Source organism: Oryzias melastigma, linkage group LG19 (assembly GCF_002922805.2).
Source record: "Oryzias melastigma strain HK-1 linkage group LG19, ASM292280v2, whole genome shotgun sequence".
Classification (NCBI taxonomy): Eukaryota; Metazoa; Chordata; class Actinopteri; order Beloniformes; family Adrianichthyidae; genus Oryzias; species Oryzias melastigma.
This window is the reverse complement of record NC_050530.1, coordinates 22,539,093-22,555,001: the sequence shown is the minus strand read 5'-3', so window position 1 is coordinate 22,555,001 and position 15,909 is coordinate 22,539,093. Positions and strand designations below refer to the sequence as shown.

The 15,909-nt window shown below is 40.7% G+C and overlaps 1 protein-coding gene across 6 annotated transcripts in view; it reads left to right on the top strand.

Annotated features, from left to right (window-relative positions):
- LOC112154185 (protein shisa-6) overlaps positions 1-15,909 on the top strand; it is a 122,688-nt gene that overhangs the window by 75,431 nt on the left and 31,348 nt on the right. For 3 of the 6 annotated variants that reach the window (XM_024284943.2, XM_024284939.2, XM_024284938.2), the window contains exon 5: positions 6,317-6,355. The exons of the other annotated variants lie outside the window; for them this stretch is intronic. In XM_024284943.2, coding sequence (XP_024140711.1) covers positions 6,317-6,355 — 39 coding nt within the window. The remainder of the gene's footprint in view (positions 1-6,316; positions 6,356-15,909) is intronic. 6 annotated transcript variants of the gene reach the window in all.

The following is a 15,909-nucleotide window of genomic DNA, read 5'->3' as shown; positions in this document are numbered from 1 at the left end:
TATCTTCAAGGAAAATATTAAAAATGGTAAAGTACACAAATATATTTTATTTAAAATACATTTTTAGACTTATACATGGATAGTTCAAACTAAACTGCAATAATGACAATATGAAGCTATATATTTTTTTAGCAACACAAACTTAAAAAACAGATTTAGCATTACCTATGATAATACAAGTGTGAATACTACAAGCTGAATGTGGCAGCTGAAGATGCTAGAGCTGATAGCTGAAAATGCTGAAAATTATAGCTAAAAATGCTAAAGCTAATAGCTAAAACCGCTGAAGCTGATAGTTTGCTAATATATTAACTGAATGACAAATTAGGCAAACAAACTGGAAACATGTAATTATGCCATAACAGGTAGCCTAAAGCTCAAATATTAGCTAAACTCTAAATTTACTTAAAGAACTTCATACAATGTCTAATTTTGCCAGAACAGCTAGCATAATGCCAAAATATTAGCTAAACTCCAAATTAGCCTAAAAACACAGATAAAATGTCTAAATTAGCCAAAAACAGCTAGCTTTTGCTAAAATAAAAGAGGAATTCCAAACTACGGTATATTAAAAAACTCAGTGGACGTTTTAAAGTTTGACTGGTGTCTCTAGCTGAAAGTATGCAGAGGTTCATTGGCTTCAATGTGCTCAAAGTTTTTGAAGGATTTGATTTCTCATTTATCTCCTGTAGGGCATATTTTGCTCAATATTTCAAAACCTATAAAGTTCATGAATTACAAAAGTACAAGCAGTAATGTCCTGAATGAGCTGTCCCAGCTTTTCTGTTTGAAGTTTGCATGTTCTCCTTGTGCGTGGTTGGGCTTTCTCCGGGACCTCCGGCATCATTTGCCAGTCTGAAAGCATGCACTGAAGATCAGTTTGTCATTTTGATTTGTCCTTAGATGTGAATGTGATTGCGTATGTGAGTTGGCACTGCAATGCCTTTGCCCAACAGTAGTTTGGACAGGCTTCAGCAGTCATGTGACCTCAACAGGAACTAAGCATGTTCAGAAATTGGAAGGATTTTTCGACAAAATAAACATTTAGCCTTCAAAGTTGTCTGTGTACTTTATTGTTGTATATCTACAAACAGTATACTTCTGGCTGGTGTTTACCTTTTTACCAATATGCAATTCCTCAAGCGCTAATGCTTTAAAACAAATAGCTATGATCTTTTAACAAATATTGTGTCCCAAAGTTTTGATACCGGAGCTTTCATGCACCAGGAAGATCTCACTGATCAATCTTATGTTCCTACTGTCTTTACAAATATCCTGGTGCCACTTTTAGAAAATATAAATAAATAATTGTTGTATTCAGGCAGGAAATTTTGAAATATTACATAAAATTGATTTAATAATGGGATGGGAATCCAGCAATCAAAGCCTGCAGAACCGAGTAAGACATAAAGGAGTATCACAGACCATCATGTTCCATAGGGATTGTTGTGTTGACTTTCACTGACTGTGCTCACTCAACCAGTCAAGTGAGTAACATGCTCACCACATCATAACTAATGAGTTATCAGCATTCTTCCTCCCCCTATTGTTCAGCTAATCACTGGTTCATGGATACCTGCTCCTATAAACGCACTTATGTGGAAATATCAACCTTTGTCCAGCAATGCTCCCAATCTCCCCATCGGTGCGCATCAGTGTGTGGTTGGTGGGTTTAAGGTCAGGAGTGGTGTGCGTTTCATCCCGCCCCAGAGCCGGGGAACATCCGCGGCGCTTTGTGTTGTACTGTGGGAGGCGATGGCGAAGAGACGCTGACGGTAAATCGATAGTGATGGATCAAAGTGCCGCATGGCTGGAGCCCCGCGGTGTCAGGGTGCGGGGAACAACAAGTGACTTTTACACCTCCTCTCTTCTTCTCATTATCCTCTCCTCCTCGGCGCTCCTACTTCTTGAAGCCCCCACTCTGTCTTCTCTGTCTCCCCCTGCGCTTTGCACTAGTTTATGTGTCTACCTCTTAAGTGTGTGTGTGTACAGTAAGCAAGAGAGGTGATTTTGTCTTTTGTGCCATGGTGTCAGATGGCATCAAGTAGTAGTTGATGGGGAAAATAAAAACCAACAAAATCGATATGGAGCCACTAAACCTTACTCATCCTTGTAGTTATCTGCACTCCATGTGTCCACATGTCTGCCGTTAAAACCACAGAGTCCTGGTTGATTGATAAGGCCCACCTAGAGGGAAAATAAAGAGAAACTTATTTGCCGTACATCTAAATTTGGCAGGTTTCAGAGCGAAGAGCCGGGAAGGGACCACAACATAGTTACTTCAAAGACAAATATGTATTTTATCAATAAGCTAAAAAGTCAAACTTAATTGATTAGAAAATCTCTTTAACATGACTGTGTTGTGGAACTGCAGAATGCTTTCATTGCTAGAATGCAATATCCATAGAAACAGGATTTTCTTAATGTCAGTATCTTCACAAGAGCTGTTGTTGATTGAAGTATAACTCCACACACAACCTAAATGTTGATTTTTATATCATTGTTTGTCCTAAATTAACAGGGAAATATTTAGATAGAAGAATACAACTTGGCATTGTTATAGTAAAGTAATAGTAGAAAGTAACACAAGAGAATTGCAGTTTTAGATGGTGGTGTGCTTAAACACAGCAACTTTGGTGTTTTTCGTACACTATGGCTTGTTTTTCAAGTTTTAAACGCCTACAAATGGGAAATGGATATCTATCCACCGACACTTTATGGACATCAGTTTCAAACAGATCTTCTTTACACACAATATTGCAAACATCATGGCCAATCCTTGTAGATTGTTGCAGCTAGGAGGCACTGGGACAGGAAACAAAGGGGCAAATGCTGGGCTTGACCTCTGGAAAAACTCAGTAAAAATATACAATCGCCCTCTGCTAAGAATGTTTATCATAACCATAAAACCAAAAGAGGATGAAAACTTCACAGACGACAGCACAAAGAGGTTATGGGAGCAAACCAATTTCATGGATGTAGATTCATCCTTACTGACTTGAGAGTTAAACTGCTTCTTTGTGTGTTTTAGTTTATCACAGCAGCACATCCACATCATACATGCCAAACCTGGACAAGATAGACCCAGTAACCCCTCATTTCCTCAAAGTTCAGATATGAAGTGAAGTGAGTGCTGAAAATCAACCCATGGTTGACCATTTCTGATGGTATTCCCAGGAAGTTACTCAAAGGATGCACTCACGAGTCCACCCAAAACTCTGACACAAGCCTCCATCCCATCTGTTGGGAATGACAGTTCCACTGTCATTCCCAACACCAACACATATTGCCTAAATGACTACCACCCAATCATTCCCAACCTTTAATGATGACACACTTTGAGAGACTGGTCCGCCATCACCTTCAGACCTGCCTCCCTCACCTCTGATGCTTACCAGTTGGCAAACAGATCTCTCTACACTGCACTGAACCAGCTTGAACACAAATAAGGAAGGTTCCCACTGACTATAACTCTACCATTGACCCAATCAAAGCAAAAAATCTAGCAGCTAACACCACCAAGACGAAGGAAAACCAGCTACCCTCTACATCGCATTGGCATCTGTAGAGAGGGTCCAGAACCAGAGCTTCCTTGGTGCCATCATCACTACAGACCTCACCTGGTCCTGCAACACTAAAGCCCTCATCAAAAACAGTACTAAAAAACCATCCCTTGGATGAAGCTGCTGGTTTCCTTCTGCTGCTCAGCAGTGGAGAGCCTCCTAACATACGATTTGATACATCTGCACTGAGGCAGACAGGAAAGGCAATCCAAGGAATAATAAACACAGCTCAGAAGATAATCGGCTGCCTCGTTCTTTCTCTGAAAAGCCTCCATGACTCATGCTGCCTCAGTGGCGCTCAGAACGTTGTCAGGGAGCAGTCACACCCCGACTCCCACCTGCTTGGCTACAGGTGCAACTGAACAAGAAGACTGAAAAACAGCTTCTTCCCCAGAGCCATTATTTCACCAAACACACGCAAGCACTAAGCCGTTGATGGTAGAGGGGTCAAACTCATTTTGGTTCAGGGACCACATTCAACCCATCTGATCTTAAGTGGGCCAGGCCAGTAAAATGATAGCAACATAGCCAACTTGTTATCTGTAGCTTTGTTTTAGTTTTGTTTTTTTTCTCAGCCTCAATAGCCCAATCACTTATAACATTGTTTGTTGTGTTTATTTCTTGATCTCTTGTTTTTCCGGTCTTACGTTTCCTCCACTCCCCCTAGTTGATGAATTGCGTATTGCGGTCATTTCTTTAAAGAACCATAACTCGCCACAGGAACGGGCTAGAAACTTGCTTTTTCTTATATTTTTTTCTCTTCATGACTGGGCTGGATTAAACCATGTGGCGAGCCGGACACCCTTGGTTTATGGTTTTCAAATAAATACATTATTATCTACCTTACAAATGTGTGGTTTCAATTTAAAACTGCTGGGAAATATTTCATTCCGGCCTGTTCTCCCATGTCTTATTTTTGTACTTTTATAGGAAAAAGTGGAACATTATTTCTAGAATAACTTTTCCAGAACTTTAATTGAGTTACTTGGTTTTGTTTTTAACATATACATGTATATGGAAGAACTCTAATTTTTGTTGAATGAATTGAAGGCATAATGACAGTAAAGACTTTTTTTTCTGTAAACTGAGTCAAATGGACGAAAGACTACAAAAGGGTGAAAAAAAGTCTGTAAAGAAATATGAAATAATACAAATTGATTTGTCTTTCCCTAATTTTCCATTTGAGAATTGTATTTTATTCTTGAAATTGCTCTGTTTCATAAAGTTCAATGTTTTTATGCATTTTAGAATTGCTTTTATGAATCTCAGATCCGTGCTGAAGGAAAATTTTAGATGTGTCTGAAATTCAGAAAATGTAAAGATCTGCTCCTATGAAAATTGTGTTTTAACATGTTCTTGTGGCATTCTGCTGCGGATGAAGGACACATATTAAGAAAATGTCTATGCTTTTACAGGAAACCACACATAACCAGATAGGAGCACAGACTGCAGGAGAGTAGAATAAAAAGTCACAGTACATGTGGGTCAGACTGGGGAAAAAATAAAAAAAAGATCATAGATCTCTGATAGTGTTCAGGGGGCCGGGCCACATGTGGAGGCGGGTCGAATCCGACCCACGAGCCATAGTTTGGGGACCCCTGCTGTAAGCTAGCAGGAGAGGGTGTATGTAAATTAGGGCAGGCTTCCTCCATGCCAACAGCCCCGCCCACATAATCCAACACATTCTCATTCCCAAGTCGTCACATATTGACGTTTGGTTAAGGACCCCTCCGCATCAAAAAGTTTTTGATGTGCTGACTGATCCCATCCTCGTGCTCTCTTATGGGGTCTAGGTGACCCCACCCTTAAATTGATGTTTGATCCTTCCCATGACAAAAGTGGACAAAGGTGGACAAGACTTAATGTCTGCCTCGGACACCAGTAAATAGAAAAAAATCCTTGAAGAAAAAGTTTAGTGTGCTGTTTTGTGGGGTCCAGATGACCCCACTTTTAATGTAAACATGAGTAGGATAGCACAAGGGTTACATCAAGGCTCCCCCACCTCAAGGCCACACGTAGACCCCACCGGTACCCTTACCCGGTACCAAATGCTGATCGGTGCTGATACCAGATGCGGCTCAGTATCAGTTCAGGACACGGTCCAGGCTACGGTTTCGGTAGGTTCGGTCCGTGCCCTCCTAAACGACTGGACCCCCCCGATTTAACCCTTAAGCTATCCTATGGGGTCCAGATGACCCAAGCCTTACATTACCATATTATCCCCCTATGACAAATGTGGATGAAGGTGGGCAGGACTTTACGTCTACCATGGACATCAGTGAAGATAAAAAATCATTGAGAAAAAAAGTTCAGCGTGCTGTCTTGTGGGGTCCAGATGACCCCAATCCCAACATCAACTTACCTAGGATAGTATTAACTGGGGACACCCAAAAATGTTAAAAACGGACGTGGAGGAGTCCTTAACCATGCATGACTATGTGAAGACTTGGGAATGCTAATGTGTGATATATTATAGCTAATAGACCACTGGAAGGGATTTTAACATAGATAAAAAGACGACTGGAGTTGGACTTTAAGGAGCTCAGTTTAACAGTAAAGCAATAACTACATATAAATACTTCACCTAGATCAATGTACAGATTTTCTTTGGCTGCTGTACTGCTCTTTTGTTGACTTTTTAAATGCTGGACCAATGTTGGACAGATTCACTGAAAAACATTTCTTGTTCTCGACTTTGTTCTGTTCTGGCAGCATCAAAATAAAAGAAGTAACCACCTGGTTCTGTTTTCTAGGAGAAAAACATTGGCCGGTCCGCTCCCAGAGTCACCATGGTAGGGATGACTGTTCTGTGTTTAAGGTCAAAGCTGCCTCTAAAAAAAAAAAAAAAAAAACTATGATTTTCTCTTTTTTTGTTTGTGAACTCATTCATGAACATGGGAACGTTTCTGTTTGGAGGCAGCTTGCACCCTGTACCTGTTACCTGTAGTGCAGTGGCTTCCTGTTTCTACTCGGCGACCTAACCTGTGTCTTTTCCTCTTAGCTCTACTGTTTGTGCGATCTGTACATGTATACAGTCTGCTTATTTGTGTGCTGATTGCAGGGGTGTAACGGTACAAAGACAGCCAAATGTGCTAATTACACAAACTGGTAAACTGGGCATTTGTGGTCCTACTGGAGGGATTTTCTGTTCTCAGCAGCAACACAGAAGCAATTGGCAGGCTGGGTAAACTTAGTGTTTTCTTGGGCACAGACCTGCTATGTCTGCACATAGATTGGGTTCAGTTTTCCAAACATTACCCAAGAACTTTGGAAAGGAACCAAAATGGCTCCATGAAAGCTGCCTCTGGGGTTGGGTCAAATTACTAGGAACAATCATGGTTAAGAATAAATTACAACAAACAGATTCAATCTCATCTGTTTATGCTTGAACTGTAAAGTAATGATGTTAAACTCACAAATTAAGACGTTGAGTTGGTTTTTAGTATCAAACATGAACCCGGAGAAGCATCGAGGATGAGCGATTACAAACGTGTCCCATCCTCTTCGTAGTCCGCTCACATCGGAGCTGCAGTCTGCTGCTGTTCACACATGGCTGCACAAGACTGCAGCCCAAAACAGCCAGAAATAAGAGCACTCATGGAAAACAAAAGGTTATGCGGAGAAATACACCACTGCACTCCTCTACAGAGTTCAGAAAATTGGTTTGGTGAAATTTATGACCCTACCGCCTTGTCTTCCATAGATATTAGGGATGTAACGATTCGGTCAAACCACTATTCAATTCGATTCACAGTTTTAAAGTCACAATTTGGATTTTTCCCGATTTTTTTTATTTTCTCAGCAAAATAAATCAAAAGCATTTTAAGTATGTTTTCTTTTTGACTCTTACATCAAGCTGTCTGTTTTACCAATAACAGAAAGGATTTAATACCAACAAACAATTATACATAATACTGAAATGATGACAAATCTTTTCATACTCGGTTAATGTTGTACTCCCAGGCCTGCCCACTCACTCCCTGGCGCGCTCAAACACTCACAAACAAGTTCGCACTTACAGAAGTGCCCGTACACTCACAGGCACACAGACATGCACACATAGGGGTGCGTACACTTACAATAAAGTGAATGAGCCTGCATGGAAAAATGTCATCTGCTCTGCATTTTTCCAAATTCAGGCACAGGCCAAGACAAACCGATTTTATTTAATTGTCTGATGAACATGATGACGAGTATGAATCGGTTTTTACCGATTCATGAAGAATCGTTACATCCCTAATAGATTTTTAAGTGTTTTTAATTAATCATTTTTCAAGATGTACCTAACATGTGAAGTAAACTTATATCATTTAAAAAAACTAAGTCTACATTGTGCCTAAGTGTGATTTGGGATTTTGTGCTGCATGTTGTATCCCAACGTTGAACCGATTTGTCCAGAGCTGAATCTGGTACCGTAACACCCCTCTTTGGTTTTGTTCTGACCTGATGATGTGGGCCGGCTAACTGCAAACAGGAGGTCTTGTTTTTTCCGTCCTTTTCTGAACTCGAGTATTTCCGAGGTGTCCCTCCTGATGCGCGTTGCAGCCGGCCCGCATCGTACGTGCCTTAAAACCCAACTGTTCTCATTTCACTCCTCTGCTGTGACTCCTGTCCTTTTGAAATGTATGTTTTGAACTGCTTCACTTTCTGTGTTTGTCCTCTCTACTGCTCAAACCTGCGCTGTGTGTGCTCTCCGGCTCTGTCCGTCTCAGTGGAGAGGAGGGCTGGTCTATGAAGGCATGGATAAAGGCAGTTTTGATGATGTTACTTCTTCTATTTTAAGGAGACATCAGAAAAATCTGTGCTTATCCTTGCTTACGATATACGGACCCTCCTCTTCCTCCTCTACCTCTTCCTCGCCCTTCGCCTCCTCTCAGAGGAAGTCTGCTTTTCAACAGCCTGCAAGTGGACTGGGTCGGTACGTCTGTCAGCTGCTGGGAGGACGAAGACGCTAATATTGAAGTTTCTGTGATGAGAAAATGCTGCAATGTTTGGTTTTCAGAACTAATATCTGTGAGAGCGTCATGAACACAAAGGATTTAACATACAAGGTCACGAAAGTCCCCTGTCCGTTCAGTGTCTATCACATGTCACAATAAACTGGATATGAGGTCCATCTCAACCTTTTGCCCTTCCTCATCCCTGCTGAGACCATCACGGCGCATTTGTCAAGTAGGAGAAGCAGTAACATGTCAAGTGACTACTTGGCCTTTGGTGTCTCCAGGGATGATTGTGAGTTATAAGATAAAGAGTGATGCTCACTGGCAGTGGGGGGGGGGGGGGACCTGGATGGGGATGAACCTGCAGTCTGGAGCTCTGGAGACTCATTACAGGAGCTACCTCTGAAATTCTAATTGCACTTTTTTTTTCCAATAGCTATTAATTTCTACCAATTCAAAACCTGGGTTAATTAGTTTTAACTCATTAGCAAACCAGCAGGCAGAGCCATATAACAATGTGCTGAATTTGTAAGCTCAGGTATGCAGCTGCTAACAGCGGGAATAAAAATAACTTAATTTAAACGAGAGAATAAATATTGCAATGAATGAGCTCTATTAGCATTTATGACTGGAAATCAATTTAATTTCATAATCGAAATGATTATGTGTGCCTATCTTTGATCCATAGAATAAAAAATTATTTTCAACCATCTATGAAATGCAAATTTCACATACGATTAAATGTTTTTTGTTTTCACGACCTTAAAAATGTCTGATACAATTCAACTGTATTTTACTTCTTCCTTTATCCTATCTGAAGGTGTTTTACACAGCAGCGTGTCGCTGCAAAAGCAAGAAAAAAAAAGCTCATAAAGAGACTAAATATTGGACTCAGTGAGAGGTCGGCTCATTAAGCTAAAGTTTCTTCTTAAGTGCACTTCCTTCCACGTTTCTTTATGCAAATTCAATTTCATATCTGGCCGCTTATTTGCATGTGCACGGAATGGAAAAGTGGTGAAATAAAAATGATTGAAGTCTGACTAATGTCTGAAAGAGAAAATCAACATCACATGGATGGAAGAGAGTTTAGTTATTTATTTGTTTTAATGAAATATTTGTTATTTTTGAGTTAATTACATTTAAATACAGAAAAAGGCTGTCGTTTTCCAATACATCTGTTTTATCCTTGCTTTGGGTTTGGGTTTTTGGAGGTTTTCTTTCACTTTGCACCTTATATGCTGAAAGCAAATTCATTCAGTCAGTTTTCATTCTGGGTTAGTAGTAGTTCAAAAAATGTTGATCTGGATCTTTACTTAAAGGGTAACCAAACACTGAATCAACTTTTTTTTGTCTGTTGGCTTTATAAATTGGGCTTTATGAGTGCTGTTTGTTGGTTGTTACAAAATTTTTGAAAAGTTAAAATAAACGTGTTTAATTCTTGAAAATATAGTTCAAAACAGTTGTTTTGCTGACCCCCTACAGGTTGAATTAAGGTATTACATTTGAATTCAATGATTGGTCAAACCATTGAAGTCTCACGTCATGATCTGCAGCTCCAGTAATGACAACGGTTCTGTTCCCAAGCCCCACCCCTCTGACTAGATTTTCACATTTCGGTTGTGGGCGGAGTCAACCTCCAACTTCTCTGTTTGGTTACCCTTTGAACTCTGAATCATAGAAATTATTATATAAAAGACCCAGATTTGGCCATTTAGTCAGAAGTAAGCAGCAAAGTAAAGAAATAAACAAAACAACTGTTGCAACAACAACTCAGGTATCTTTTTTAAAAGTTATATATATATATATGTATGTTAGTTTTATATTATTGTGTCTGCACATTAGAAAAAGTATAAAAATACAGGCATAAGGGGAATGTAAATGCAGGTTCTTGAATGTGTTTGTTTACTAGAACATGTCAACCACCTACAGTTGGAAGAGGTTTCTTTTTGCTTCAGGGTTTTCTATTCACAGCTCTATTCTGATACATGAAAGAGTCTCATAGAATTGCTTTCGAGCACAAACAGTAATTATTAATTTCTCTTCATGATCAATTTTCAAATAGTTGACACTTCCATAAATTAAAAGGGACGTCATCCATTCATAACTACCAAATCCGAGTCTCTGATTGGTCAAAGTTCAACCTGGTTTAAGCTACGTTCACAGCGTCCTCTGCAACGCTCGTTCAAGTGGCCACTTTCAATGAAAAGTATTTAAGCGCCCGTAAACACATATTTGGGGGATTCCTTATTAAAAACTCTAGCGTTTACCTGTAGCCACACAAGTTTTTATGACCATTTTCGTGCTCGAGGTTGAATACATATTGCAAGTTAACACTAGAAGTCCCAGGCTTTTTTTGACCTCCTTGAACCAAGGGGAAGCTAACTGGCTACTCTCCTGGCTAACATTTGCATCATTTTATGTGTAAATGTGGTCATTACCTGAGGCAGGCAGTGAGACACTTGTTAGTCTGACCTTTATTGTACACTAGGGGTGTCAGACTGATTTTGGTTCAGGGGCCGCATTCAACCCTTTGGACTTCAATACCCTATGGTCAACTTATCTGTAGCTTTGTTTTAGATTTGGTTTTTTCTCAGTTGTAAAAAATGTTTCAACCAACAAAGTAGCCTAATCACTTCCTATTACATTGTTTATTATGTTTATTTCTTGATCTCTTGTTTTTCCAGTCTAGCATTTCCTTTGCTCTCCCTAGTGGCGGAAATGCGCATTGCGGTCATTTCTTTAAAGAACTATAACTCGCCACAGTGGAAATGAGGCTTACCAGCGCAAGATAACATTTGGCCGTTAATAACAATAATATAAAATGATCTGGAGGGCCGAATATAATTACCTGGCGGGCCAGATGCAGAAAAAGAAAGTAAAACAAAAATATATATTTTTAAATGTGTGATTTACATTGCAAGTTTAAAAATTTAAATAAAAAAGCATCCAGTAAATACTTTTTTAAAAATGACAGTAAAATTAAACATAAACACTGTAGTTAAAAATGTGAAAATAAAAGCAAACGTTGGTTTAAAATGCAATTTTTTTGCAGTTTGTGGTATTTTAGATAATTTTTTGGAATTGACCTCAAGCTAAAACTCTCTGGGACTCCATCAGAAAGCTCTCAGTTGTGATTTCATTCAGACGTTTTTGCTACAGTTATTCAAAATTTGCAATAACGATTGGAGAGCTGTTGGATTCTTTGTGGGGAAGCTGCAAGCTTGCGGCAGTTGCCTTGCAGGCCACAGGCTCATTCTTTCAGCACGGAAATGATCCTAGAACATCCGATCCAAGAATCTCGGAGATTTAACGCCAACGGAGATTACAGAACGGTTTCATTTCAGCAGAAGATAGTGTCGTTCTGAATTTCAAACTCTCCACGTGAAGCAAACTGAAGGGAAAACAGACGGAAGGAGATTAAAAAGCAGCGTTTTATATCAGCTAATGATGCTTTTATGTCTCCTTGTTATATTCCGCTTTGAACCACAACGATATTTACGCGTGGCTATAAAGTTAAATTTGTGTCTTTAGCTTCTTTCAGGCTCTGATGCAGTTAAGAAGGAGCCAAAATGAAGAGAGCTGGAAGTTCTATTAATGTTACTTAAAGATAAGCACTATCACCAGCACTGCAAATGGGTCAGAGTTAAGCTTCCTGCTCTGCCAGGGAAATCAATGAGGAGGTGGGAGCTACCCAAAGCTTTGTCCCTCACTAATAGAGTGAAGTGGGACTATTATGGCGGTTAACATTTAGCGATTAAATGTGAACACTCTTTGTCAGTTGTTAAATGTCAAGCCCGGGTGGCTTCCCTTTCCTCCGCACCCGTTGAGAGGACTGGAAGGGTGTTCACGGCATCAGGCTGACAGCCGAGCCAGTGGGACAAAAACATCTATATTCATACCTGTCACACGCACCTACACGCATGTGAAGCGTGCACGTACGAGCACTCCCCTGCAGCTCTCGCGGGTATGTCATAACCGCCGGGGCTGAAGGGACGGTCGCTTTTAGAGAGGGAAGTCGTGAGGGGAGTGGAGCAGAGAGCTGAGCATGGCTTTTTAATAGATGTGGAGCTGTGGTGGGGGAGGTGGGGGGGTGTGATCACCGGCCCGTGCCGCTGGTTTCCTCTCCTCTTCCTCTTGCAACGCCCCGCCGGATTCCCGTGTTTCACACTCTCTCTTCCTTATCTGCTTTCTGTCTCACTTTATCCCATGTCCACTGGATTTCTGTCTCCCCCCCATTTTGTACAACCCCCCACCCCCACTCCCATTGCCTCCTTCCATCCCCCTCCTTCCTGTCACTGATAGATATCCAGCCTTCAGGGTTTCCATTAACTCTTGCTGTGAATCAGCTGTGTTTTCATGTCCATCTGTGTCCCCGCGACTCCTCACTTCTAAACTCTAGATTTGCATTTTCAAAGCTTAAAGGAGGCTAGACTTTTTTTAAAGCGTAACCAAACCCTAGATCAACTCTTTTTGTCTCTTGACTTCTATGAATGGGGCTTTAAAAGTGTTGTTTGTTGGTCATTGTCACATTTATCCATCCATCCATTTTCTTGACCGCGTCTTCCCTTTCGGGGTCGCGGGGGTGCCGGAGCCTATCCCAGCTACTGAAGGGCGAAGGCGGGGTACACCCTGGACAGGTCGCCAGTCTGTCGCAGGGCCTCAAGCACACACACATTCACTCACACATTCATACCTAGGGGCAATTTAGAGTCACCAATCAACCCATGAAGCATGTTTTTGGACGGTGGGAGGAAGCCGGAGTCCCCGGTGAAAACCCACGCATGCACGGGGAGAACATGCAAACTCCACACAGAAAGGTCCCAGCCGGGATTCGAACCGGGGCCTTCTCGCTGTGAGGCAAGAGCGCTAACCACTGCGCCACCGTGCAGCCCATTGTCACATTTATGACAAATTAAAATAAAAGTATTACATTCTGTGTGCTGCCCCCTACAGGTGGAATTCAGATATTACATTAGAATTTTGTGAATGTCTCGCATCATTTCAGAAGTCTCATATCATGATCTGCTGCTCCAGTAATGATAACAGTCTTGTTTTCCAGCTCCACCCCTCTGACTGTGGGTGGAGCCTTCAACTCTCCTGTTTGGTTACCCTTTGAAGACTTGTATCACACCGTTGAAGTTAGACTAAACTAGCATTTACACTTTTACTAAACATTGTTCATCTGGTGTGTTTACACTGTTCTATCACGAGAGTTTATTTTTTTTAACTTACTTATGGTTTCCATTTATTATCTATTATGTCACAAAAACAACTGCCACCCACATGTGACGCGGAGAGGTCCTTAACCAAACGTCAATATGTGGCGAGTTGGGAGTGAGAATGTGTCGGACTATTCAACACATTTTTAGACGTGCTTGCTGTTTCCAATAAATCACGGGACCCGGACCCTCGGGACAGGCTACCTGATTGTATAATGGATGCGGAACAGGGTTAGGATACCAGTACTGGTACTGGGTTAGGATACCAGTCCGCGTCCTGAGGGTTGGGGACTCCTGGTTAGTGTATGCAGTTTTTCCTTGTCTGTAGCCTGGCACCAAGCGGTCCTTGGATTGGTACCAGTTTACGGCCCAGAGGATGGGGAACCCTTGTTTAACGGGAACAGCCAGCACATCAAAAAACGACCAGTTGGGGCCACCCAAGACGTCAAAAAGTGACCTGAACCATACGTCCATATATGACATGTTGGGAGTGAGACTATATTGAACTGTTAGAAAGAAGGAAATTAGACAATCAGATCATAGTTTGTGTGGACATCCTATAGGCCTCCTTCGGGCACTTTTGTATCATGTGCACACCCCAAGAATCCAGTGTGTGCTATGGTCAGTAAGGAACAAGTGTGTCCTCCTTACTGATGACTGGAGCACACTATATGAGTATATGCATTATCATAAGTGAGTGTAAATTACATTATCCTTACCAATACTTCACAATAAACTCATAAAACACATCACAATTGTCATTATGACATACAAGCCTCAAGAAAAATGCACTCCACTCAACAACCCTCCGCAGACAACCCAAAAACCCACAGCACTCATATGAATCAACCTCCATATCAGCGCACGTGACTAGGAGACATTAGGTTTGCATTAAACGCTGATCTTATGCCGAGCAAGAAATGTGTGCCACGGTTGACATTTATAGCTGTGCATGAATGTTTGCATCATTCAGTGGCTACAACATCACACCCTGATTAGCAGTTATACTCCTTATATGCAGCGTTGCATTGCACACTGACAAGCTTCTTTATAAATCCTCAGCTTACGCACAACAACCTAGATGTAGTCATGGTAAATAGGCTGAATAAATATTGAACGCTCAAGTGGGAAAATCACAGTTGCTTCTGTCAGAGTTGATGCAACACTGATCTGTAGTTTCGGGGGGGGGGTTCCTCAGATTTCTGTATCTCAGTTGATTTCTTTTGGCTACAAGTCGGCTTTACCCACAAAATAGATAAAGAAAAACTAAAATCTAGAAAAAAATGTGAGATATTATTTCATTTTTATAGAATAAAAATGAAAGAAATAAGGATTATAGGATTATAAATTAGGATTATATTCGTATACATGCACTCGCCTGATAATATCTGACAGAAATGAGCACTGACACAATCCAAATCACATGATTTTACCTCGCTGGAGTATTTTTATTTCCCCGCTGGTCTTGACCTTTTTTAAAAAGTAGCATGCTTAAGAATTTTTAAACTGGGAGTCACTTTATTGGAAAGGTCATTTCAATTGGACTCGATGGCCCATATTTGCTGCCAAAACCAATATTTACTGAGCTGCTGAAATCCATAATCCTACCAGATGCATAGAATGGCAACATGTAACCGTACCTGATACTCACACGATCACGCTGCCCAGCCAAAGATTAGAAACTAACATCAGCCGTAACCACGGTTCATCTTCAGCTCAGTTTGTATTTCTTTATGCTCTCAAGTGATCAAAGAAGTTTGTGTGGCCATGCTCTGTCTAAAGGAAAGTTCTATTGGAGAAGAACAAACAAACAAAGTCTGATATATATATTTTTTTATGTTAAAATGGTAAAAGATTAGTTGTATGATCCTCCCAGCCCCCATGCATTTAGTGTAGAGAGTCAGTAACAAAAGATTCTGATAGAAAATAAGATAAAAATGTCTCCATATGTGGTGAATTCATGTTGTGGAAAACTGGGTGATCAAATATGCAAAAAAAAAAAAGACAGTTTCTGCTCATGAAGTTAATGCACCATAGCCACGCATAGGTGTGTTTATAATTAACTATTTGGATCTACTGATTGCTCCTCCCATGATCAGCAGAGACAGAAGGTAACCAGTGAAACCATCTCTAATTTTTTTCATAATTTTATGACATCCATCAATTTCACAGGAATTGAGCACAATT